Source organism: Phoxinus phoxinus (genome assembly GCF_949152265.1).
Source record: "Phoxinus phoxinus genome assembly, chromosome: 5".
NCBI classification, from domain to species: domain Eukaryota; kingdom Metazoa; phylum Chordata; class Actinopteri; order Cypriniformes; family Leuciscidae; genus Phoxinus; species Phoxinus phoxinus.
This window is the reverse complement of record NC_136880.1, coordinates 20,324,575-20,348,605: the sequence shown is the minus strand read 5'-3', so window position 1 is coordinate 20,348,605 and position 24,031 is coordinate 20,324,575. Positions and strand designations below refer to the sequence as shown.

Here is a 24,031-nt window from a genome sequence, read left to right as displayed (position 1 = left end):
CTGATTGGCTGTCCATGTTTTTATTTTAATTTTATAGTTGATCAGCTGGATGAAACTTAAACATTTAAATCATAAAAAAAATATTAAAATAGTGAATGAAGCACTCAAACTTCTATGCTGGTAGGAAATCAATTAATTTGTTTTCATTTCTATAGATACAAAATCCTAAATGAATTTCTATAGGATTCAACGATTTGAACAAATTAACAAATCATTTTAATTGGATCAAATGAGAATCCTCTAAGAATCAAATAAGTTTCTTTTACATTTTAAAAACGAATCAGGTTCTGGTGGGTAATAAAAATGATGTCCCATTTGAATGAGCTCAAGTGATATAGAGGGACTTCCCCTGTGAAAAAGAAGTGTTAATTATGTTGAATGTGCACTATAGCCATAGGCCTACTTCAAATCGGCCTACTTGCAATCATACAAAATAATATAAATGAAATAAAAGGCTGCCTAAGTGTACTTGGAGTCCACTTTCGTGACTGTTTCTTAACACTCACAAAAGTCCCTTTAATGTCAAATTAAAAGTTTTACTTTAAAGTGCATTTTATATCATTATGTTTTAATAATCAGTTGGTGTGCTTACTAACAAGCACATGTAAAATACTTGATTGTAATTTTAACTGTAGTGTGCTATTTGATATTACATTTAAAGTTGATATATATTTTAAATGTACTGAATTGCAAATGTGTAAGTTTTTTAGTTTGCCATAAATGCATCAATACATTCAGCAGTACACTTTACATTTTCAAAGACAATTATGAAATGAAAGATTTAAGTAAACTACAATACATTTTCATTTAATTGCAATTAAAATGCAATTAAGTGTCCAAAAAAACATTACATTCAGTTTGCAATTATATATTCTTCTGAAGTTATATAATTTCCGTAAGTACTCTTTTTAACATTATGCAAAAGTGTACTCTTTTTTTTCACAAGGGTTTGGACAGGAAAATGTACAGGAAATCATTGTGCAAGCATATTCTAGCTCTTCAAGAGTTGCAATTAACAATATCAATAATCGACAAAATATACAGTATCACAGACAGTAAATAAATACTTCTGAGGGGCTAAACTATACAAATAGACTTGAAAACATGCATTAGTTGATACTTGTTAGCATTATCACAGTAAATGTCACAGTTCATATTGTGGTGTGAAAAAGGTTTAAGGTTGCAAACAAACCAATGTCACTTCATCAACTTCCTTAAAATAGTGTGGGGCTAAAAACATAGATGCGTATCAACCTAGTGTCTGTTGACACACGTCAGCCCCGTTGACCCAAAAACCTTCCTTTTTGTTTCAGTAAATGATTTATGCTAATGCTGCATGAGGGCGGTATCCGTCAAAGTTTCACAGATGTGGACAAGAATAACCATGCAGTTGCTCCTCTCTGCAGTCTAACCGGTTGAAGTCCCTCAGGTGAATGTTGTGGGGCCCATATTTGTGTGCTAAAAAGTTTGAGAAGTTGCAAGAGGAAGTTGTTCTCTCAGTCAGGTCACTTTAAAAGCAAGCTCCTGAGTCACAGGCAGAACTGTTATTTTGAGGAACTTTGATCAGCCCGTGAGGCTCTGCTATAAAGCAGCATGTGATTCTTTAGCTGTGTGTGTTTTCCCCTCTGCGGTGTGGAAGAAACAGGTGTGACGGTCGGACAGTGTCACTGGATTAAGTTTGACAGAAACCAGAAAGATTTCGTGGAGACATTTGCTCCCCCAAATTACCGGAATCTCACACACTGGTAAGATATCCCAGTTTTCACAATTACTATGCCAGTGATCCTGATAAATGCCATAACATATGATATGCAAGATGTGAAACATATATGAAAAAAGCAATGTACTTACATGATTATTTCCATCAACTTCACACACACACATTTCCATAAGCGCATATTTGTATTTTTTTGTTTTTGACATTTTGAAATGTTTTTATTTAGGTTTCAAGAGGTCCTGCTTCACTCTGAGGGTCACAGATGGACTCTTTGAGCGCACCGTCTCCGTGTCCCGCACCAGGGTCCCAGCTCAGTGCAGACGAGATGAAGTTACTTGCTAAACTTGAGGAACAGAACAGGTCACTTCTTCACACCCTGCCCTGCCGTTTCCTAGAAGCAACTACCTAAAGTTACACATTACATTAGTGACACGTCTCGGTTTACACACTGTCACCAAATTATGCTTTCTATAGGGTTACGTTTAAAGAACGTCATTTATTTAGGTTTTATGACAAGCATTGTATGTATTGACAAGCATTTATGGCAAACTAAAATAATGTCATTTCTATTGAAACTTACACATTTGCAATTCAGTACATTTAAAATATATCAACTTTAAATGTAATATCAAATAGCACACTACAGTTAAATTTACAATCAAGTATTTTACAGTTTTTATTTATCTATTTGTTTGTTTAATTTATTTAATTGTATTAACATTCAGCATCACACAAACATCATTAGAAGTATTTCAAAGCTTTTATAATATATTAATGTCCTAGTACATCTTAAAACAGTAGGTCTACTTATCAAAAGTATATTTATTTATTTGTATTTGTATTGACATTCAGCATCAAACCGACATTTCTATCAGATGTATTTCCGATGTATTTTTATTTTATTAATTTGATTGATTTTTTAGCATGAAACAAACATTATTTGATGTATTTAAATATAATACATTCATGTTGATCACACATCTTAAAAATATCAAAAGTATGCAATTTATCTGTTTAACTTATTTTTGTATTTACATTCAGCATCAAGCAAACATTATTAGATGTATAGGCTACTGTACGTACATATATACGGTATTCAGGTTTATCATACATCTCAAATGTATTTATTTATATTTTATTTTTTAATTAATATTATAATTTTTTATCTATACAAGTTTTTTTATACCATTTTACAGCTTAAATTCTCATTTTGTTCGATTGTAAAGAATTAAGGGCTTTATTGTGTTAAAGATTAAGGCATTACATTAGTCTACTATTTGACATCATCTTATCTGCACTCCTAAACAGGCTGCTGGAGACAGACAGTAAGTCTCTTTACTCTGTAAGCGGGGTCCTGCAAAGTCCCACCTCGCCTAAAACCTTCTCTCATGACGATGACACATGGGGTCGTGTCATTAAAGAATGGGACGACTGGAGCAAGAGAAAAGTGGGACAGATAAAGGTAACCGAATGCACAATCGCGGGTGCGCAATCATCAGTGAGCAGTGTCTGATTTGTGTGTCCCTTTCAGGTGCTGATCCGGAGGGGCGTCCCGGCTCACCTGCGGCCCGTGGTGTGGCAGCTGCTGTGTGACGCTCAGAACGTGTCCGCTTCACAGCACTACTCAGATCTGCTGAAGAGCTCCTGTCCCGCTGAGACGCTGATACACAGAGACCTGTCCCGCATCCTCCCGCAACACCAGCTCTTTCAGAAGCTCCGGGACGCCACCTGCCAGGAGCCACTGCTCAACGTGCTGAAGGTTAGATGAGCGAGAATATGATTATACTTATGCATTTGAGGAGTATAGATAACACAATGTGGCTTTTATTACAGGCTTACTCAGTCTTAGACCGAGAAATTGGCTACTGCCAGGGAAGTGTGTTTATTGTAGGCCTGCTGCTCACACAGGTAATGAATTGAATTTTTAAAAATTAAAAGTATAGGTGCCAGTTACTAGTCTATGAATTGAGTTGATGATCTTGCAGATGGCTGAGGAGGAGGCCTTCTGTGTTTTTGTGAGGCTGATGAAGGACTTCAGAATGAGGGAGCTCTATAGATCCAGTATGGTTGAGCTTGGCTGCTGCATTTACCAGTTTGACTCTATGATTCAGGTAAACAAGTGTAATTGTTACGATTTTCAGGATGAACCCAATTGCAGACAGCTTGCAGAACACAAGGTTTATTGATGACAAAAAACAAAACCCACGAGGGGGCAAAACATAGACTGGACAAGGGTGACTAAACTTGACTTGACAGATAACAGAACAACAAACACAGAATCAGAACTCTCACCAGACAATACGTTTGACAGAATACTCAATAGGTCTCACAACATCAAATAATGAACCGGCACAGGACAGCAAACACATGGGGATAATATAGGGAACACTAATGACGAAGACAGGTGAAACTGACTAGACAATAATCACAAGACGAGGATAACAAGGGGGTGGGGTTACGTAACGAGACAACACAAGCACATGGCCCAAACAGGCCATGTGCTTGCACACAAAACATGGGTCTATCATGAACCTGCCTCAAGACTAGAGAAAATCAAGGACACGAGGGCAGAATCATGACAGAAATAAAGCTCTATTAAAAGGCACATTAATTATTTATGAAATGTCCCTTCCAAAATTGAGCTTAGTAAGCTACATAAAGCCTGTTACAAAGTATCTTTCCGATTTCTGAGAATTGCACATATGACAAGAACCTCTGAGTCGTAGATGTCCAGATTTGGTGTTATATGGGGTTGTGGGGTAAGCTGTGTCACTTTTTTTTTTTTTTTACCAATGCTATCCTCTAAGCAATGAGAAATTAGTTAAATCTAAGATTTCAAATGATATTTTATAAATAATGTAAAAATATAAAAGAATATGAAAATTAATGCATAAATAAACAAATTCACATTGTTTTATACATCGGTAATTCACCAAGATTTACATGAACGATTAAAAGTTTGGGGTTATTACGATTTTTTGAATGTTTTTGAATGAAGTCTCTTATGCTCACATGGCTTTATTTATTTGATAAAACATACTGTAAACAGCAAAATTGTGTAATATTATTACAATCTAAAAATTTATATTTGAATATACTTTATAATGCAATTTATTTCTGTGATGGCAGAGCTGAATTTTCAGCATCATTGCTCTCTTTACAGTCATTTGCAACATCATTACAGTCTTCAGTGTCACGTGATCCTTCAGAAATCATTCTAATATGCTGATTTGCTGACCAAGAAACATGTCTTATTATTATCATCAATGTTAAAAACAGTTGTGCTGCTTACAGTTTTTTCCAACTGCTTACACTCAAAATCTTTTCATGTCACACGATTTTTGAAACCTCTCACTCAAAGTGCAAAACTACACATCAAATCTCCAAAACCATAAGCTATTTCTCAGCCTTTGACTCAGTTTTCAATTGCATAAAACACTTTTTTCAAAAAACACTACACACAATTATCTTACTAAAACACAAAAATCTAACAGTAAGTGACTTGCTTTCCTTTTCCAAACACAACCAATCGAAATGCTACACTTATTCACCAGGCCACACACACACACACTCCTCACATGTGCAAACACTACAGTAATTGCTGATCACTAACCAATCTGCTTTACTGTAGTATAGGCCTATAAACAGGTAAAAGGTCAGATTACCTGATTTGAACAATAGATTCCTTCTAAATAATTTTTTTTTTGGTTTACATATGTTTATGGTTTTGTTGTATGCTACTGTAAACAACAGTAATGTTACATATTTTCTGTTTCTACATTGTATTGGTGTTTCCAGTGTAGATACACAAGGTTTACAGTGTACTTGTTACCCCTATCAGTATGAAGGACTAAAAATGACAGAAGTAAAAATAAATAAATAAATAAATAAAAGTAGAAATAAATAAATATATAAATAAATGTAGAAATACATAAATAAATACATATAGAAATGCATAAATAAATGACTAAATACATGCAAAAATACAGAAATAGCCATTTATATTACCAAAATGTATTTATTTTCACTATTATTTATGCATTTATTTATTTATTTCTACTTTTATTTATTTATTTATTTATTTTTCCTTCTGTCATTTTTAGTCCTTCATATATCAGCAGATTACTTTCACTAACATTGAAATGTATATATGAGGCTATGAAAGACCAAAGAGCTTTAGATTTAGAACAACAGTGTTTGCATGATATATCCAAAAATTTACTATTATGAAAGAAATGTTTGTCATTTGATGCAAATGCTTCATTCTGACTTGTGTTTATGGCATTTTGAATGCAGTGTTACATTTTGAAGGAGATGTGAGGCAATTTGCATTTTGTGTGTGCAGGTTTGGGAATTGTGTATAGAGTTTCGAAAAAAGGAGACATAGTTTTGAAAACGTGTGTAAGCAGTTGGAAAAAACTGTAATATTTTTTGTGGAAACCGCAATACTTTTTCCCCAGGATGTTTTGATGAATAGAAGTATGAAAATAATGTTTGTTTTGCAATATAAATCTTTTGTAACATTCTAAATGTCAAATTCCATGGACATAAAACTAATTATACCTGCCATGGATAAAAATTTACTTTACAAAATGGAAATAAACTTGCATGGACACATGGACACATTGAAAAAGGGTGTGACACATCTTACCCCACTCTCCCCTACAGTTGGTGGTCATCTGTTGTCTGAAGATATCTTACTCTCTCTGATAGGAGCAGCTTCCTGAGCTTCATTCCCACTTCCAGACTCAGGGTTTTCACACCTCCATGTTCTCCTCATCCTGGTTTCTCAACATCCTCCTCTCATCTCTGCCTATCACAGCGGCCATGAGGACTTTTGATATCTTCATGTGTGAGGTACATTCAGTCACGTCACAACATCCCACCGTAACCCGTCACTTCACACTGAATGTCATATGTCATATCTCTAGGAAATAAGCTAAGATTTTTAGATGAGCTAGACAAGTATTTTATTTTCACCGGTACTATTAAAGTATTTGTTAATATTCTAAATGAGCTTTTATTCGTCATTTTATTGTTTTTAGTTTAAGTTTTAGTAATTTTGTTATGTGGTTCATATTTACTAGTTTTATTTTTCAATTTAACTTGAATTTTTTTCATCGTTAGTTTAATCGAATTTAGTTCTTCAATTTAAACGTATTTATTTACATCAGTATATATTGCATCTAATTTTTATATTTCGAGTAGATATATTTAAAGATTTTTAGTTAACAATAACAACACTGCCACTAGCATCTAAATATGCAGTTAAATGGACAATATGAGTGATGATATATACGCACGTGTGTGTAGGGTCTGGAGATCGTCTTCCGGGTTGGTTTGGCTGTGCTTCACATGAAGCAGACAGAACTCCTCAAGCTCGACACAGAGGGAATGATGAACGTAATGGAGCGCTCCACAGAAACACTGCTCTGAAATACTGCCCGTTTGAATTCCTCGGTCTTCAGAGTACTTCTGTTGTTTTCAGTGCCTGCAGCATCTAGAATCATGGGAATCAGATCCAGATGGGATGATTGAAGCAGCATATCAAATTAAATACAGTTCTGGCAGAATGAAACAGTAAGCTCTTCCTTCCTTCGATTTTTGCCTCATTTTCCTTGTTCTTCTAGCCTGTTATCTGGTGTATTTCACTCATTTTAGACTGAGAAAAGAGTATACATCTATCAAGACTAAAGAGCTGGAGGATCAGGAGGAACTGAATGTGAGCGCTTGTTTGTTTCCCTTCACATGTTGATTGGGACACTTTTTCCAAGTCAGCTCAATGGCAAAAGTGTCCCATTCACCCTGAATTCACCCTAGTATTTCTCAGCAGTCTTCAGGTTATGAATCGCCATTTTCAGTTTGCAAGTGCTCAGTTTTTCTCTTGCCTTTTCTTAAGGGACTTTCCTCAGAGAACAAACATTTAAAGCAGAGACTTGACATTCTGGAGAAGGTGAGTCTATTGCGATGTCTTTATGTTAAAGTTATGTTAATGCATTTTTTTCTAATGTTCATGTTCTTACCATGCCGCCCTTGCAGAGGTGCTCTGAGCAACTGGTGTCGCAGATGAAGAAAGAGCTGGAGGAATCTCTGCTAAATGCAGCCAGGTCACAAAACACTTTAAAGGAGATGCAGACGAACACCTTGCAGATAGAAGAGGTCAAAGTCAAGTCTTTCATGCACACCCCTGTTTTCCATTCATTAACATGAAGCATTAAGCACACAGTTATAGAGTGCTAGAGATTGAGGATTTTTGTAGGCCAACTCGAAAGTCACCTTGGTTCCCTCAACAAAAACCCAATTGGATTTTTCTATTGCAGAAAATAAGCTCTGTCAGTGTCATAAGCAAAAGTTTGATTCCTGAACATTTGCTTATTGTGATAATCTTCACAAACGCATACAACTATAAGAGATTTTGAAGCCTAAATACTATCGCCAGAAGTAAAAAGCTAACATCGCGATCACATGACTTCACCATCACCACCACTAAGCTTCCAACAACTCTTTCAGTCTTATATATATATATATATATATATCCCTGTAAGTTTGAGTTAGTGAAACAAACACTTATACTAAACTTTCACAGTGAAACAGAATAGTTTGCAAGAGCAAATGAGGCTGTGAAAGCAGACTATAAGTGAATCTGTTCGGCGTGATGATGTTTAAACGATTAGTTCACCCAAAAATGATGTCAGTGATTACTGTTCCAACCCCGTAAGACTTTCGTTCATCTTCGGAAACACAAATTAAGATATTTTTGATGAAATCTGAGAGGACTTGTCGGCCCTGAAAGTTAGTAAGGTGTTTAAAAGACAGTGTTTAAAATCGTCCAAGTGACTACAGTGGCTCAACCATACGTTTATCAAGCGTTGAGAATACTTTTTGTGCGCAAAATAAAAATACAGACTTTATTCAACTATTCATTTTCTTCTGTGTGGGCCTCTGAGTGAGTTCACGTAAGTGTAACAGCGAAGCGCATCTGGGTTGTACATCAGAACGTAGGCTCACTATTGGCCAGCATCACACGCATCACACACATGACCAGCGTCGGCCAATAGTGAGCTTGATAAACCTATATGGTTGAGCCACTGTAGTCACTTGGACTATTTTAAACATTGTCTTTACTAACTTTCTGGGCCGGCGAGTTTCAATTACAATGGAAGCCTATGGAGGAGGGATCCAGCTTTATGATTTGAATAAAAATAATTGTGTTCCGAAGATGAAGGAAAGTCTTACGGTCGTTGGAACAACATGAGGATGAGTAATTACTGACTGAATTTTCATTTTTGGGTGAACTAACCCTTTAATGTCCCATACGAGCTCTGTCACATTTAGCCACTTGTTAGAAACCGACTTCAGGACAAATTAAAAGTTAAAAAAAATCACAAGGGGGTATTAATGATGTATTTTATGTCATGGAATAAAACAGGAAAATATCTCAATATCTCATTATCTCAGCCATTTAACCAAAAACCCCATTAAAAAAAAACTTGATTAAACCAGAAGTGCTAAAATGCTTGTTTCTGGGTTTTGGCCAACAAAAATGCATCATCTCTGCAGCACTCTAACGAATATTATATATCACTATTTGCAGATGTTTAGACAAACATGGGTTTGCTTTAGTAATCATAAATGTGTGTGTGTGTGTGTGTGTGTGTGTGTGTGTGTGTGTGTGTGTGTGTGTGTGTGTTGTAGAGCAGCAGCACTGTGCCTGATGAGGACAGTGCGGTGTATCTGCAGACGGAGCTGATCAGCTGTAGACTGCGGGAAGCAGAGGCACTTACAGGGCTCAGAGAGCTGAAACAGCACATTAAAGACCTGGTAAAGAAATGGCAGGTAACTTTGGATGGGGATAGAAAAAAAAAAGAGGATATTCAGTGTTCAATATACCATAAGTAAGGTCCATCACAATGTCACTGTGTCTCTCTCAGTGGCAGCAGGTGCATGGTGGAGGTCAGCAGAAGGTCAGCAGTGCACAGAATGACCTGCAGGTGGAGCTGTTGAGCACAAGACTGAAGGAAGCGCTCGCCCAGGCCGCGCTTAGAGAGAGCCGCCACAAACTGCTGCAGCTGCAGACAGAGGTTAAAAGTAAACCCTCAGCTGATCATATCTGCTGGTTTACAGCTTGATGCACTGAGATATGAGGAACAATAGAGCTTAGTTCAGGTCGCTTACTCCTGGAACTGGTGTCAAGTCAAATATGACACTACAATACACTTTTGTTATAAAGTCGCCATCAGAAGTTTTGCTCTCCTCTTTTGACTTCTAGAACAAGATACAAAATTAGGACGGGACTTGATTTTGTCCATTGAGAATTGATTGGCTGCGTCCAAAATCGCATACTCTCTTGTACTTATTTTGAATAAGTAATTACTTCTAGTATGAATTTGTGTTGTACGAATGTAATCTGGACATACTACATCCGCCATGATGTCCTTATCATGTGACCTACCTACCACCAGCGTCAGTTATGTTGCTTCACTGATATTCGCAAATCCTCGTCCGTGGCCTCATGGGATAGTGTCCGTTGTATGCACACTTCGGAATCTCGCCAGAATAAGCAGGTCATCCGAGTACTCTTAGCCTACACTTTTACTTTGAATTCAGACATACTTATTTTGTAACATGTTTTTCGCCTAGGCTACTACATAGTAGGGAAGTATGAATTTTCAGATGCAGCTTTTTTTTCTTCTTTTTTTGTGTATGGTCCTCTTTTTATTTTTTTATTTTTTTTATACATCTTTATTAAATCTTTATGATACAAACAGTAAGACACAAATAAAGTCATTAATGCAGAACAAAAAATAGTAGACATGAGCAGAGCCAGGGGAAGTTTCAAATAAATACATTAAATATAGAGCATAACTGAATGGTTTTCGCAGCCTTTTATTTCAGATGCAGCCATTAGATGGTTGTGGTTTGCTATGTGATGTCATGTGAGTGACAGGTTGTTGCTGCCTTTGTACAGCAAGTAGGCTACACACGTCATCAGAGAAAGAGATGAGATGCTACAAGAGTAAGGGGAGGTAAAAAAAACTGAGGGGAAATGATTTTGATTAAAGATTTTGGGCACATGAATTAAAAAAAATAATGATGTGAATCTATAATTTATAAAAAATCATTTATAATAAATAGGCCTACTGCAATATCAAAAAAGAAGAACATTTTTGATCTCATGGTGACTTTAAGTGAATTTATTATAGTAGCCTACAATGTATATTAATATACAACATTATAAAATATATAGGCCTAGTCGGCAGCTATGCACTGGCACGTGCTACGCTGAGGGTTAATCAGCTTAGATAAGATGAAAAGTGTCCCAAATGACGCACTATACACTATGCACTTAATTATACACTGTGTACTCAACCATGTAGTGTATGGTGTAATTAAAGATGCAACAGATGAGCCAAACTTCCACACTTCGGCTGCATCTGAAATCGCATTATTTCCTCATAGGCTAAAACAGTGTGTGACAAAAGAAGTATGTCCGAATTCACAGTAGCCTACTCATAAAAGAGTATCTGGATGAGCTACTTCTTCCGGTGAGATTCTGAAGTGTGCATTTGATGGACACTTACTAGGCCTATCCCATAAGGCCACGGGAGAGAAAATGACAGTGAAGCAAAACTGGTGGTAGGTCACATGATAAGAACAAAATGGCAAATGTATTATGTCCAGATTACATTCATACTATATAGAACTACTTTTTTAACGGTCAGAAATTAAAGTGCACCTTTTCTATTCAAAATGTTCAGTGTGAACACGTCACACTAGCCTAGGCTACTACAAAACAGCATTGTGCATAAGTACGCGAATTGGGACGTATCTCACCTATTTACTAACATTTTGAAATAATCCTTCTCCGGGAGCTATAAAATTAAAGAGTGAAAATGAAACTGCGCTAGTCTAAAGAAGCGCGCTGCTTCGTGCGAGCACTGTCCATCACGAGCCGCTGACAGCGACGCAGATCAAGGCAACAGCGCAGTGTGAATCGCGCAATCCGTTTCGCTTCAGTCGTGCTGCGTGATAGAATGGATGACAGATCACAGTTAGTTCTTGTTGTCTTTATCTAGAAACAAAAAGAAGTTACCGCTATCAGTTTATGAGATTTTCAAACTTGCTCCAGTCAGGGTCCTAAACATATCACAATAACGGAAATTCGTGAGCTACAACAACGAGGAAAAGATCGCGCGCAACGCACGCACGCACGCACGCACGCACGCACACACACACACACACACTTTTATTGTTTTATGGGGACTTTCCATATACATAATACTTTTTATACTGTACAAAATGTACACCCCAACCCTACCCAAACAGCTACCCATCACAGAAAACTTTCTGCATTTTTACATTTTCAAAAACATCACAGTAGGCCTATTATATAGCCTAACCTGTTTTCCTCATTGGGACCACAAAAATGTCAGACACCTGAAAATGGATCAAAGTTTAGGTTTTTGAAAAGTTAAAAGAAATATGTGAAGAAACAGTGAATCAAAAATATTTAAAATGAATTCTCTGTTAGGCCTAAAACAATCAAATTTGGGATTGATCATTTTATACTGTTTGGGATACATGGACCGCATTAAGTGTGGAATATGTCTATGAAATATTCCTTTTTTATAAACTTTTAAATTATGCATAAATGCCTTTGTGGTGCAGGGATTGGGGAATTATTTGATCCCAGTAATTAACTAACTAGGAAAATTAAAAATGGCACTGCGTGACAAAAAGGTTATTATTCAGTTTAATAAAGTGAATTAACACTTTTTATTTCTTCACCTTCAAATCATTTATTATAATAATTGCATTTGAATACAGTAAACTGAATATGGTTAATAAGCATTATAGCTGCATTTCAATATTTCAATATATGTCCTCTTTCCACTTTTTCAGATATAACCCATGTTATTATGTTAATTATGTTAATTGTGTGTTTGTTTATTTTATTCAAATGTAGGCTATCGGCCTATATATTTTCCAATTACCAATTTGAGAACTTAATCTGTCATTGCTATGCGTCGTCATGATGAAACATCATGAGATTTCAAAATGATTCTTATCTCTGATTGGGAAACATTACAGTTTTGAAATGTCTAGGGGAGCATGATGGCTCCAAAATCAGATTCTGACAAACTGAAATCTCTTACACTGTTAGAACTGCAAATCAATGCTAAACTATGTCCTCACGTTAAATGTGACTCGATTCAGTCCTCTAATGTGATCTGTTTCATTATATCACTACAGGACAAAATTCACAGCGACCAGCTAAAGCGTGCAGAAGCGCATATAAACAGTCAGCGAGATCATCTACGGGAGTTGACATCACAGCACCAAGATCTGCGCAGCCAATTACAACAGAGCAGACAACGGTTTTCAGCTCTTCAATACAAGGTGACACCGCACCTGACATCATCTGCTATTTGACGGTCTGGAGGTGTCTAATTACAGTGTCATTTGCCCTCGCTGACTTCCTTCAGGCTAAATTAATCCTGGACAACGAGCATCATTAAACTTCTCTCACTCATCCCAGCTCTGTGTTTAAGAACTATTCCGGGTATTCAGTGCAAGTTAACCTCAGTTGACGGGATTGAGGGGTGGGGCGTAATATTGATTACCACAAAAAAAATATTTCCAATAAGTCCACACTTTTCTGGCTAACAGTAAGACACTTACAATGGACATGAATGGGGTCAATCATAAACATTAAAATACTCGATGTTTCAAAAATGAAACCATTAAGCATGAACGATATGTGTTCAAATGAACCCCGGAATAGAGGAAATGAAAGCGCCCCCCCAACACACAAGCCTTTTCCATGAGCACTATAGTCACAGTCCACAAAACAAAAGCACAGCGTAAAGCGCGGATCAGCGACTGTTCCATTTATTCATCATGACTTCGTGCGAGAGTGGCGTGTCTGTTGATCGTCCCCAAACGGCCATGAGGGAAGCGGTGTCTTCTGCTTTTTCTAGAAGCAAAGCTACGATAACATCTTTCTCACTCTCATGGCCGAGTCTTTAAGATGCTTGCGTAGTTCACACACTCAGACCAGGCCTAAACATCACACTTGTCTATCAGCTCTTTTATGCAGAAGTGATTTTGCAAGAAAATGCCAGCATCGTATCTCACTTAACAGTAATCTGAAACAAATGCTTGCTTGCATTAACGTTGCTCTGAAAGAGTTCTCTGCCGGATGGTCTAGTCTAGCGTGATGGTGGTAGACGAAAAGATTCAGATTACTTTAAATCTGATTTCAACGCACTGAATGTTACTTCACTGCTGACATTGTTGCTTTTGTAGCAGCCGGTTCGCATCTTTTGCTGTGTTTCAGTGAAATTAAAGGGATAGTTCACCCCAAAATGAAAATGTTGTCAAGTTGTTCCAAACCTGTATGAGTTTCTTTCTTCTCTTGAACACAAAAGAAGATTGAAGTATGCTGGGAAGCAGACGGTCCATAGTCCACTGCCATAGAAGGCAAAAAAATACTATTGAAGTCAATGGCTGCCGTCAACTGTCTGGTTTCCAGCATTCTTCAAAATATCTTCTTTTGTGTTCAACAAAAAGTCGCAATGTTTTAAAGTCGCAATGAAATTGAGGAAGTGACACATCTTTTCTTGACGTACATCTGAGTGTAAAGGGCCGTTTACTCGGACTAAGGAGGTAAACTATAAGGATAACTATAAAGTTGAAAAAATCTTTCCAATTCTCTGAGAATAGAAATGTCCTCACCACAGCTATGACGATAATAACAAAGAAGAATATCAATGGATTCACTTTCAGAACGATTTTTTTCCCCAGCTGATGAACGATAAAAACACTGACAGCCAATCAGAATCCATCCTGCTTTAAAGAGCTTAGAGCATTTGTGGCAATGTGGCAGACAAAAAAATATAGCATGTGCATATAATAAACAGAACATTATCATATGTTGATAATCACAATAGTTATCTTTATAGTTATTGTTCCTGGTGTGAACAGGGCATAACAGAGTTATGACATTTTGACTAAACATTACGAGTTAAAATAAATAAATTTATATGTATATATATAATTTTAAAATATATTTTTAAAAACTCTTTTAAAGCAGGGAAATGCATCTGCACGAAAGCACAAAATCAGATTTTCTATATTTTGATTGTCGCTTGCAAGCCACGTTTTACAGATCTCATCTACCCAGACAAATTAGTCCTCCAAAAGGACCACAGATTACAAATAGACTCTGCTGTCAGTGTGTCAGAAGCCACACAGTTAAGCTAACAGACATGCTAACGCTTATTACTGCAGCACAACAAGACAGAGGAACCAAAACGAAACCTCTGACTTGAGATGAAATTAGTCAAATACACGTGTCCCGATAGAGCCATGATCATGCACACATGCTGTGGAGCCAAACTTCTCCTTATTGAGAGAACATTTTCTCAAATAGCCACACAATGGCCAGGAAACTCTTAGCACCTCTCAACACGTCTGCCTTCATGTGATTTGTAGCACCCCACTGTTCAGTAGATTTACAACCAGAAACCCTGGCGTGCAGGTTCACGATGAGCATAGCTGATTACAAAGATAACGGAAGACCTCCTCCCATTGTAACCGGTTAACCGTGCGGCCTGGTTCATTATTGTCTTGCCACAAAGTATTGTCAGAAAGGTGCTAGTGAGATAAACTGCTGTTCACATGGCGCAACAAAAAGGGAATAAAGTTTAAGTAATCTGACAAACAAGCAGTCAGTATATATGGATGAATCATCTGTTCTGGAAACTTAGTTTGTGATTTCCTACAGAGTAAAAAAAAAAAGAAAGAAAAAAAAGCCAGGTATATTTGGTCAATATTATACTGGTTTGTAAATGCATAAAAAGCTGCAGCCTATTCTATTCTCGTTTTGACCCGGTGGAACATACGCTTATATTTCAAAGTTTTGCATGTTATTATCATGTTATTACTAGAATAATAATAATTATTATTTTATTTTTTAAAATCACAAATAATATTTGATCTACAGAAAAACCAGTGTGATGCAAGTGTGATTTTTGAGAATTTTTATTTTAATATCTAATTAAATTATTTTTATATGAACATATAACAATTACACCATGTATACACACACACACACACACACACACACACACACACACACACACACACACACACACACACACACACACACACACACACACACACACACACACACACAATAAATATATATATATATTAGTGCTGTCATTCTAAAATAAAAGTTTGTGTTTATTTAATATATGTGTGTATATGTGTATATTTTTATATATATATATAGTGTGTGTGTGTGTGTGTGTGTGTGTGTATACTACATATATATAGGCTAATTTGACAGCCCTAACCTTTGCTCCACACTTCTTTTGGCTGTATTTCATTTGATATTGTTTATTTTTTATGTCACGTACATTTGGTGTCTGTTTATAGTGTGTTTGTCAAGCTCGTTCATCGACAAAATTCAGTCTTAAAAATGTTTGCTAGATATGGGAAAGAGGCTAAATGTATTTTAAAAACTTTTTCGAGTGTTTTTTTCCTCCTCCCGTTTAAAAAAGACCTGAATGCAAGATCAGTTTCATGACAAATGTCTATCAACAGATAACACACACACACACACACACACACTTCTTTGGACATCTTTTAAAAAAACAACTTGTTTCAAACCAATAGCTGGCTTTAATTTCCAATGCTATGAAGAAGTTTGATTTTGATCAAATTACCGAGAGGAACTCTCCAGTTGTTTTGATTCTGACGCGTAAATTTGCCCTGAAGTTTCCTACTCTTTCCTATCTGAAGCGAACAGAAACATTGTCAGTAGTTTGAGGTCTGGTGAGCAACTGCCGCTATCAGACAACCTGTAGGTGCGAGCGCCCCCTCAACACCTCCTGCTCTCTGACTGATTTTCTGTGGTTTCGGTGGTGGTAAAGGGGGAACCAGTCTGATTAAATTTGATTGATACTTATTTTTCATAATCTGTTTTACACTGATAGCACAGTGTTTGGCTCATAAACTTGTAGTTAAAACCTTTTTGTGATTTTGAATCAGTCCTTATTGATGCAGAAATATAACGCTGTTAAGTTTAAGATGCCTTCGTGTGGCCTTGCATTGCTATAATCAATGTCTCCTTTTTAAAAGAGCTGCTAAGCCATGTGCCACCTCTGATTGAGCTGCAGTCTCAAATTCAGAAATAACATTGTGGTCGTGAAAGCTTCTATACATCTCAGTCTTTCTTCTCATAACTATCAGACAGAGCGAACAACGCTCTGAGAACCCAGAAACCTCAAACCATTATCACGGCTGCTTCATGCAGCTATTTCAATCACGTACTCCCTAAAGAGACGCAGAGAGGCTCAGCCCTAAAAGAAAGACGAGAAAGAAATATAGACCTTAGTGTTTCTGAAGTTTTGACCTATGCTGCAGTCAAACTGTCTGTTCAAGTCTGTCTTTTGGTTTCCTGTTCTTGATGTGAGGAGGAGGAGGTTTTGTCACGTTTACACTCTGTGTCGCCTTGTGAGAGAACTGCACTGTGTCTGTCCTTTGGCTTTGCTTCACATTTGCTCTTTTTACTGCCATTGGCTTTAATCTAAAGGGGTTGAAGAGAGGACTTTCATCAGAAGATCGTTTCTTAGTGCCAGAATTATTCTTATCAATATTTGCAATTCATTTATGGTCAACGTCCTGCCTTTTATAGAGTTTTTGAAAATATTCATATAAAATATTATAATGAAAATGTTAATGATTAGTCATTCCATTATTATTAGTCATAAAAAAAGTGAAAATCTGACTCTACAGGTCAGTATGGCATCTGATAGGCACTAAACCCATTACAATACAGATTTACAACAGAATATTAAGAATTATAGGCCTATCAGATGTAAGATAACAGAAACAGAAACAAAAAGATTCACTTTTTTTGCCTAAATATGTGAGACTTCTTAGTCACTTTCAGTGGCAACTGTGGTCAATTCTGGTTAATGCTATGCATAGCATATCTATGTATGTACTACCTTAAAGTTTAAAGTGATAGTTCACCCAAAAATGAAAGTTCTGTCATCATTTGCTCACCCTCATGTTGTTCCAAACCTGTATGAGTTTCTTTCTTCTGCTGAACAGAAAAGAAGATATTTTGAAGAATGTCAGTATCCAGGCAGTTGACAGGCCCAGAGTATTTTTTTTCTTTTCCAAACTATGAAAGTCAATGGGGCCCATTAACTGTTTGGTCGCCCATATTATTCAATTCAGCAGAAGAAATAAATGAATACAGGTTTGGAGTAAATGATGATAGACTTTTCATTTTTGGGTGAACTATCCCTTTAGGGTTAATATCATCAGCCCTTATTTGTCAGGTTTTGTGTAATGTTTTGTACTAATACGGGATCGTTCTTTACAGATGCAGATTATCTCCAAGAGTACTACGTCATTTTCTCAAACCACGCTGAAGCCTTCCACATCCGCCTCTCTGGAGCACAATGACACCTAAAAATGGACAGCAGCCTTAACGTCCCGTCAACCTGTCTCCAGAAGCAGTGAAGATGGTCCATTAAGAGCTGCAGGGTCCACTACGAGAGTCTTCACAGCTCCAGCTGTCAATCATGCTGCAACACATCAAGTGTCAAGAGCAGACTCACTGTGACAGTTTTGCCATCAACACTTAAAAGTGACAAAAAAATTAGGCATTCTTAAAAAAAAAAAAAGGGTTGTTAGATTTCTTAGATCTTACATTCAAGTAAACGTTACATAGAACTGTGACACTGCAAAATAGGTTTTTAGTAATTTACACATGGTCAGCAATGAACATTTTACTACTGGATACCGAAAACCATATTGATTGAACAACAGTGATTTCTGTCAAACGAATCTGTATTTGAGTGTTTAGGCCCTGGATTTCATCTCTTCTGTTTCAAACATATAGGGTTTATGAAAACGGTCACTGTAAGTAAATGAATTAGTACACAATAAATTGCACTAATGTGTTGCACTATTATAAATCATATTTGACACTGTGATGAATGCTGTAGTAATATATATACTAAGAGAAATAATCATTTTAATGAGGCTTTTAAGATTTTGAATAATAATAATAATAATTAATATTACTTTACATTTCATTATAATTATAAATAATTATATTGCATATATATATATATATATATATATATGTACATACAAGTACTCAGTACTTAAATATATACTTACACTGTAACATGGACACCTTAAAATAAAGTGTAACCAAATATTTAAAATTAAATGTTCATCATAAAAGAGGTAGCCTATTCAAGTCATTGTATATCCTATGAATTGCATTCTTTATGTATTTTTGAATATGCAATAACACCCAGCGTTGGCTGGGATGTTATTCCTGGAAGAGCAATTGCAGAAAACCACACCTGGCTGGGACAAATATAAAACCGCCCCACACAGACAAGCCCAAAATCCTAATGTGATTTAGATCACTTTGCGCGTCTATCCGGCTAAATCGTAACATGCAGCTTATAGAATGATCATTTATCTTTCAATTGAGATAAAAAAAAATGTACGAGGTTAGGTAGCTGCAGGCACTTATGAGAATTGGGTGAAATATTTGTGACTGTGTAAAGACATGATCAAACACGGTCGCGTTCAGGAAGTTAGCGTGTGTATTTAAGGCGCGTGTTTGCGCTGCTGTAGCTGGAGACAGGCAGGTCGCGCGCAGCAGTCACATCATCACTAGCGGAGAACAGCAGCGCAACAGGTGAGTCCTGTCCTGATTACATTTATCATCGCAGAAGTCAGGTGGCATAACTATTCAATTATAAAGCATACGGTATCTTGACGCACTGGTCGAGGTAAGCCTGAAACTTATTTTTAACTTCTGCACATACTTTTCTTGACCATTTTAACTGTACGGAAAAACGTCCAGATATAGTGTAGCGATGGATTCACGCGTATGTGTGCGCACAGCCGGTGCGCCACAGTTTTTCCCATGCGCATTCACTCCAACATCTGATCGGACAGCTGGACTCTAATGGTTCAGCATTAATGAAGCTGTGTCGGCTCAGTTTTTACAAACTCTACGAGTCTTATCAATGCTGTTAAAGTGTGCTTGCAGCTGCTGGTAGAACATTAAGTTTTCAAGGGTCCAGAGACCCCCACGGGGCCGCAAGAGGGTGCTAGGGGGTCTGGGGGAAACGTCAAATTAAAACAAAAATGGAAAATGGAATTAAACAAAATGGAAAGGTAACATTTGACCATACGGTTTCGTTCTGCTTTCTGAAATAATGAGATTTGAATTGTTTCAAGCCCTAGTTTTAACTGTAAAAATTATACGTTGTGAAAAATGCACTTCCTCTTTATTTGCAATAATTAGGCTATATAATCGCTATTTTCTTTTTCACGTGCTTTATAGATTAGTTGATATTTATATTGTCTCATTTGCTTTAAGGCATAAAGCTGCATTAGAAGATTTTTTTTATGAAGAGTGTTGATACCCATTGGTTTATCCATATAGCGAACAGAAAAATGTACATTGTCAAAAAGTAGGCATACATAGGCCTATTTTCCAGACAATATTATAATCATTTCTTTTGGCTTTAGTACAATGGCAATATAAAAGCCAGTTATTTAATTTCGGATCTACCAAATATAGTAGGCTAAATATTTCTCATGAATGCTGAACTGCACTATAATCAATTGTGTGTCACGTTTAAGAATTTCGTTGTTTTCCTAAATAATTGCGCAAGCCAAAAAAATTAATGTGCAGAGATGTAGGCTACTATCTATCGAATACGCATGCAAATATTGTGCGTGACGCAGATATAGCCTATCTTTTTTATTTTCTTCCTTATTATTAATGAAATAAATATGCAGTGTTGAATAGCCTATTTGAAACTAATTGTTTATTCCCTATATGCTTGGAATCCGATGTTCTTTAAGTCTCGTCGACCGAAACAAAACCTATTAGTTATTGGCAATAATACCCTGGGCCCCATTTGCAGTCTGTTACTTGGAAGTGACGCGATGCTCATATATATTATGCTGATAGAGGATCGGTTTACTAAATAAGGCTCTGAGATCAAGTTGCCAAGAGGGAGCCTAATAACAAAGTGCGCCGTGCAGTGAGTGCAGTGCCTCGACTTCAAATCGCTTTTGCTTTATTTGGGAGGTTTTGATTGCAAAAAGGCTGCAGGATAGAGATTTGACACACACCTGCTGCTGCTGTACTGAGTTCTGTGAAGATCAGGTGCATTTTTTCACACCGGCCGAAATCCACTTTTCAGGCAGGATTGGAGAGCCGTGAGTGATTGGTGACCCTGAACCTGATAACGGAGAGTAAACATGCCGAGGTCATTTTTGGTGAAGAGCAAACGGGCGCACAGTTATCATCAACCCCGTTACCTGGACGACAACTGCATCCCAATCGAGAAGCTTCTCACGTGCCAAGGTACATTTATCAATATGAATTAAGCAATGAAAAGCGTTCATTAAAACAGCGACGGATAATGCATTGTGAATTTGATTGTGTTTAGAGAGTCAAACGGGGCAGATCCCCGAGAGCCCGGTGGATGTGGGTAATCATTCCCCTAAAGCCAGCATGGTGTGCACGGCGGATCACTCCTCTCAACAGTCCCCGCTGAGCTGCGAGGGCAGTGTGTGTGACCGCTCATCCGACTATGAGGACTTCTGGAGGCCCCTGTCATCCGGAACCTCTCCAGGTTGGCATGATCAATACGTTATGACAACACATGGTTTTACATTGCTTTAACTCATCAAAATAAGTTAAGCAAAGATATACAAGATTCAACTCATGTTTTAAAATCAGTTGAATGAAATTTAAGTTGAAATTACTTAAACATCCAAGTCGATTGTAGGCCTACTTAAAAAAAAAATGTTTTTACAGTGCATACTAATTTAACATGGTCTATGCAAAATACTCATTACGCTTTCCTTTTGTAATATCTCACTCTAGATCTGGATAAATGCCCGGTGGCTTCTCCAGACGACTCGCAGCCTTTTGACTTGTCTTTCCGTCCGTATGTTTGGGCCCATTCAACATCCGAGCTCAGACATCTCATTCAATCGTGCAACCGTGTTTCTGCGGATTCAGAGACATCGATGGGGGTGCATGAGGCCATGGACAGAAGGCCGGGTGCCCACCTTCTCATTGATCCAGCACAATCCGGCCGATTTTACCAGGACTATGGCTCTCTGAACACTAACCTGTTGGATAGTAGAGGCTTTTATGCAGACTTCAAGATTTCAACTAAAGTGGCAGAGATCGATTCGGAGTCTGATATTATGTCCACGCGACTTCAACTAAGCGGGTCGTTCAAATGCGTAAAATGCACTAAGGTAGGCTTAATCAACACTTCTATTATTAAGCTATATATTTATATCAACTGTTTGTCCGTAAAAAAAAAAGCTATTTTTTGAAGCTGAAAATAATACAAAGATTATTGGAATAGCCTACGTTTAAATATCTACATTTGTGCATTTTCTAGGCTACTTAAACAGTTCACGTTTAGTTCAAATTGTTGCACTCTAAAAATAGCTGGGTTGTTTCAACCCACGTTTGGGTCAAACAGGCCTAGTAGGCTATGGACCAACCCGGTTTGTCCATATTTTAGCCAAACAGGTTGAAACAACCCAGATAAAATTGTGAAATTTACAATTTGATCACAAAAGAGTGATTTTTTTTTTTTTTTACTGTAATAGCTAACTGAAATAAATTAAATCATAGGGTTCTTGACTCAATTTAAAATAACTCTTTATGTCAAAAAGGTTCTATCTGCTATAAGGAGAAATTTCTTAAATTATTGCACATTAGGCTACTTTTATGTTTAACAGGTTATTTCATTTCCCCCTCAATGTTTATGAGCCGTTTAATTCATAAAATTGTAGGCCTATAACGATTAAAAATGAATTAAGAATTAAAACTAAATCAATAAAATGATCACATGATTGGACCCCTGACAGAACCCTTATGCAGAGTTTGCTTTTAAAGTCCAGCCCTTTGTCTTTAGACCAAAATACTTTTTAAGATCACACGAAACTAAACTAAATCACGACTGTTTAACCTTCTTCTAAACAGTTATGCTTTTGTTTTTAAACAGGTGTTTTCTACCCCTCATGGGTTGGAAGTTCACGTGCGGCGGTCTCACAGTGGCACGAGACCCTTCGCGTGCGATATCTGCGGAAAAACCTTCGGCCACGCGGTCAGCCTGGAGCAACATAAAGCTGTCCATTCACAAGTATGCTTCCATTCCCACAACATTTATGAATTGTAACAGAATTAAAAGCCTGGGAAATCTTACTAATCACATTCTTTACCTACAGGAAAGGGTCTTCAGCTGCAAAATCTGCGACAAAAGTTTCAAGAGGTCGTCCACTTTGTCCACGCACCTCCTCATCCACTCGGACACCAGACCATATCCCTGTCAGTACTGCGGCAAACGATTCCACCAGAAATCAGATATGAAGAAACACACGTTCATTCATACAGGTGATTTATATTTTAATAAAACCAAAACAATACTTTATATAGGGCTAATTACAGCCGAACCGCTTGAATAACATTGCGCACCCGTTTGCAAAAAATATGGTGTAATGGAATAGCCTAACTATACGATTTATCGTCAGTCAAAGTTTGTTGAGACTTAAAACCTAAAACCCCTTCATATATTTTCTAGGTGAGAAGCCACACAAGTGTCAGGTGTGTGGCAAAGCCTTCAGTCAGAGTTCAAACCTCATCACACACAGCAGAAAACACACAGGATTCAAGCCTTTCGGATGCGATCTGTGTGGCAAAGGATTTCAGCGCAAAGTAGATCTGAGGAGACACAAAGAAACGCAGCATGGACTAAAATAATGCACAAAAAAAAAAGTATTTGTTTTTTTCCCTTACATCTGTTTGTTTGCACATGCATGTGACACTATTTAGAATTAGAAGGTAGGCTAATGTTGTGGTTTTATGGATTAAGAAAATAACCAATTAATTAGCTGATGTCAGAGAGATTTCCTACACAATTCGAAGTAGGCTATTTTATAACAAGCTGTGATTTTTTTGTTCCTGCTAAATATTTAATAAATGGACAAACAAAAATACTAGTTCTCAAATACTTTTTTTTACTTCGAAATACAAAGGCCTTTTAAAGGTTTAGGATAAAAATGTTACGAAGTGGATTTCCTCAATGCAAACTCTTGTGAAAGTGTGATAGTTGCAGATATAGCAATTCACATTTGAGAATTTATGACGAAACCATAGAAGAACAAATGAATCAACCATGCTATCCATCTAAAAATAGATGTTTTTTCACTGTATAT

At 37.0% G+C, this 24,031-nt stretch overlaps 2 protein-coding genes across 5 annotated transcripts; both read left to right on the top strand.

Moving 5' to 3' along the window:
* The first annotated feature begins 39 nt into the window (after nucleotides 1–39).
* evi5a (ecotropic viral integration site 5a) lies at nucleotides 40–18,413 on the top strand. 4 transcript variants are annotated; one of them, XM_079614250.1, is made up of 17 exons: nucleotides 40–120; nucleotides 1,646–1,745; nucleotides 1,944–2,077; nucleotides 3,026–3,179; nucleotides 3,249–3,476; nucleotides 3,551–3,625; nucleotides 3,703–3,828; nucleotides 6,431–6,574; nucleotides 7,031–7,120; nucleotides 7,206–7,297; nucleotides 7,379–7,439; nucleotides 7,617–7,670; nucleotides 7,757–7,876; nucleotides 9,413–9,553; nucleotides 9,649–9,798; nucleotides 12,971–13,117; nucleotides 18,123–18,355. In XM_079614250.1, exons 3-17 carry the CDS (start codon nucleotides 1,980–1,982, stop codon nucleotides 18,210–18,212), a joined length of 1,770 nt encoding a protein of 589 aa, XP_079470376.1. In that variant the 5' UTR covers nucleotides 40–120; nucleotides 1,646–1,745; nucleotides 1,944–1,979; the 3' UTR covers nucleotides 18,213–18,355. The 4 variants fall into 4 exon arrangements, with proteins under 4 accessions (XP_079470376.1, XP_079470377.1, XP_079470378.1 ...); XM_079614251.1 differs by lacking the exon at nucleotides 40–120 and having other exon boundaries at nucleotides 1,508–1,745; nucleotides 9,649–9,805; nucleotides 18,123–18,413; XM_079614252.1 differs by lacking the exon at nucleotides 40–120 and having other exon boundaries at nucleotides 1,608–1,745; nucleotides 6,437–6,574.
* A 988-nt stretch (nucleotides 18,414–19,401) lies between these two features.
* Nucleotides 19,402–23,801, top strand: gfi1aa (growth factor independent 1A transcription repressor a). The gene is made up of 7 exons (XM_079614256.1): nucleotides 19,402–19,463; nucleotides 20,989–21,152; nucleotides 21,238–21,423; nucleotides 21,678–22,060; nucleotides 22,822–22,959; nucleotides 23,045–23,210; nucleotides 23,398–23,801. Exons 2-7 carry the CDS (start codon nucleotides 21,047–21,049, stop codon nucleotides 23,574–23,576), a joined length of 1,158 nt encoding a protein of 385 aa, XP_079470382.1. The 5' UTR covers nucleotides 19,402–19,463; nucleotides 20,989–21,046; the 3' UTR covers nucleotides 23,577–23,801.
* Nucleotides 23,802–24,031: the final 230 nt, after the last annotated feature.

Excerpts from the sequence above, each read along its gene's own strand:
- evi5a (XM_079614251.1), top strand. The coding sequence starts at position 1,980 with ATGGACTCTTTGAGCGCACCGTCTCCGTGTCCCGCACCAGGGTCCCAG. Across the intron at positions 7,298-7,378 it reads AGTTCTGGCAGAATGAAACA|ACTGAGAAAAGAGTATACAT; the intron begins GTAAGCTCTTCC and ends CACTCATTTTAG. Across the intron at positions 9,806-12,970 it reads GCTGCAGACAGAGGTTAAAA|GACAAAATTCACAGCGACCA; the intron begins GTAAACCCTCAG and ends ATATCACTACAG.
- gfi1aa (XM_079614256.1), top strand. The coding sequence starts at position 21,047 with ATGCCGAGGTCATTTTTGGTGAAGAGCAAACGGGCGCACAGTTATCAT. Across the intron at positions 21,153-21,237 it reads GAAGCTTCTCACGTGCCAAG|AGAGTCAAACGGGGCAGATC; the intron begins GTACATTTATCA and ends GATTGTGTTTAG. Across the intron at positions 21,424-21,677 it reads GTCATCCGGAACCTCTCCAG|ATCTGGATAAATGCCCGGTG; the intron begins GTTGGCATGATC and ends ATCTCACTCTAG.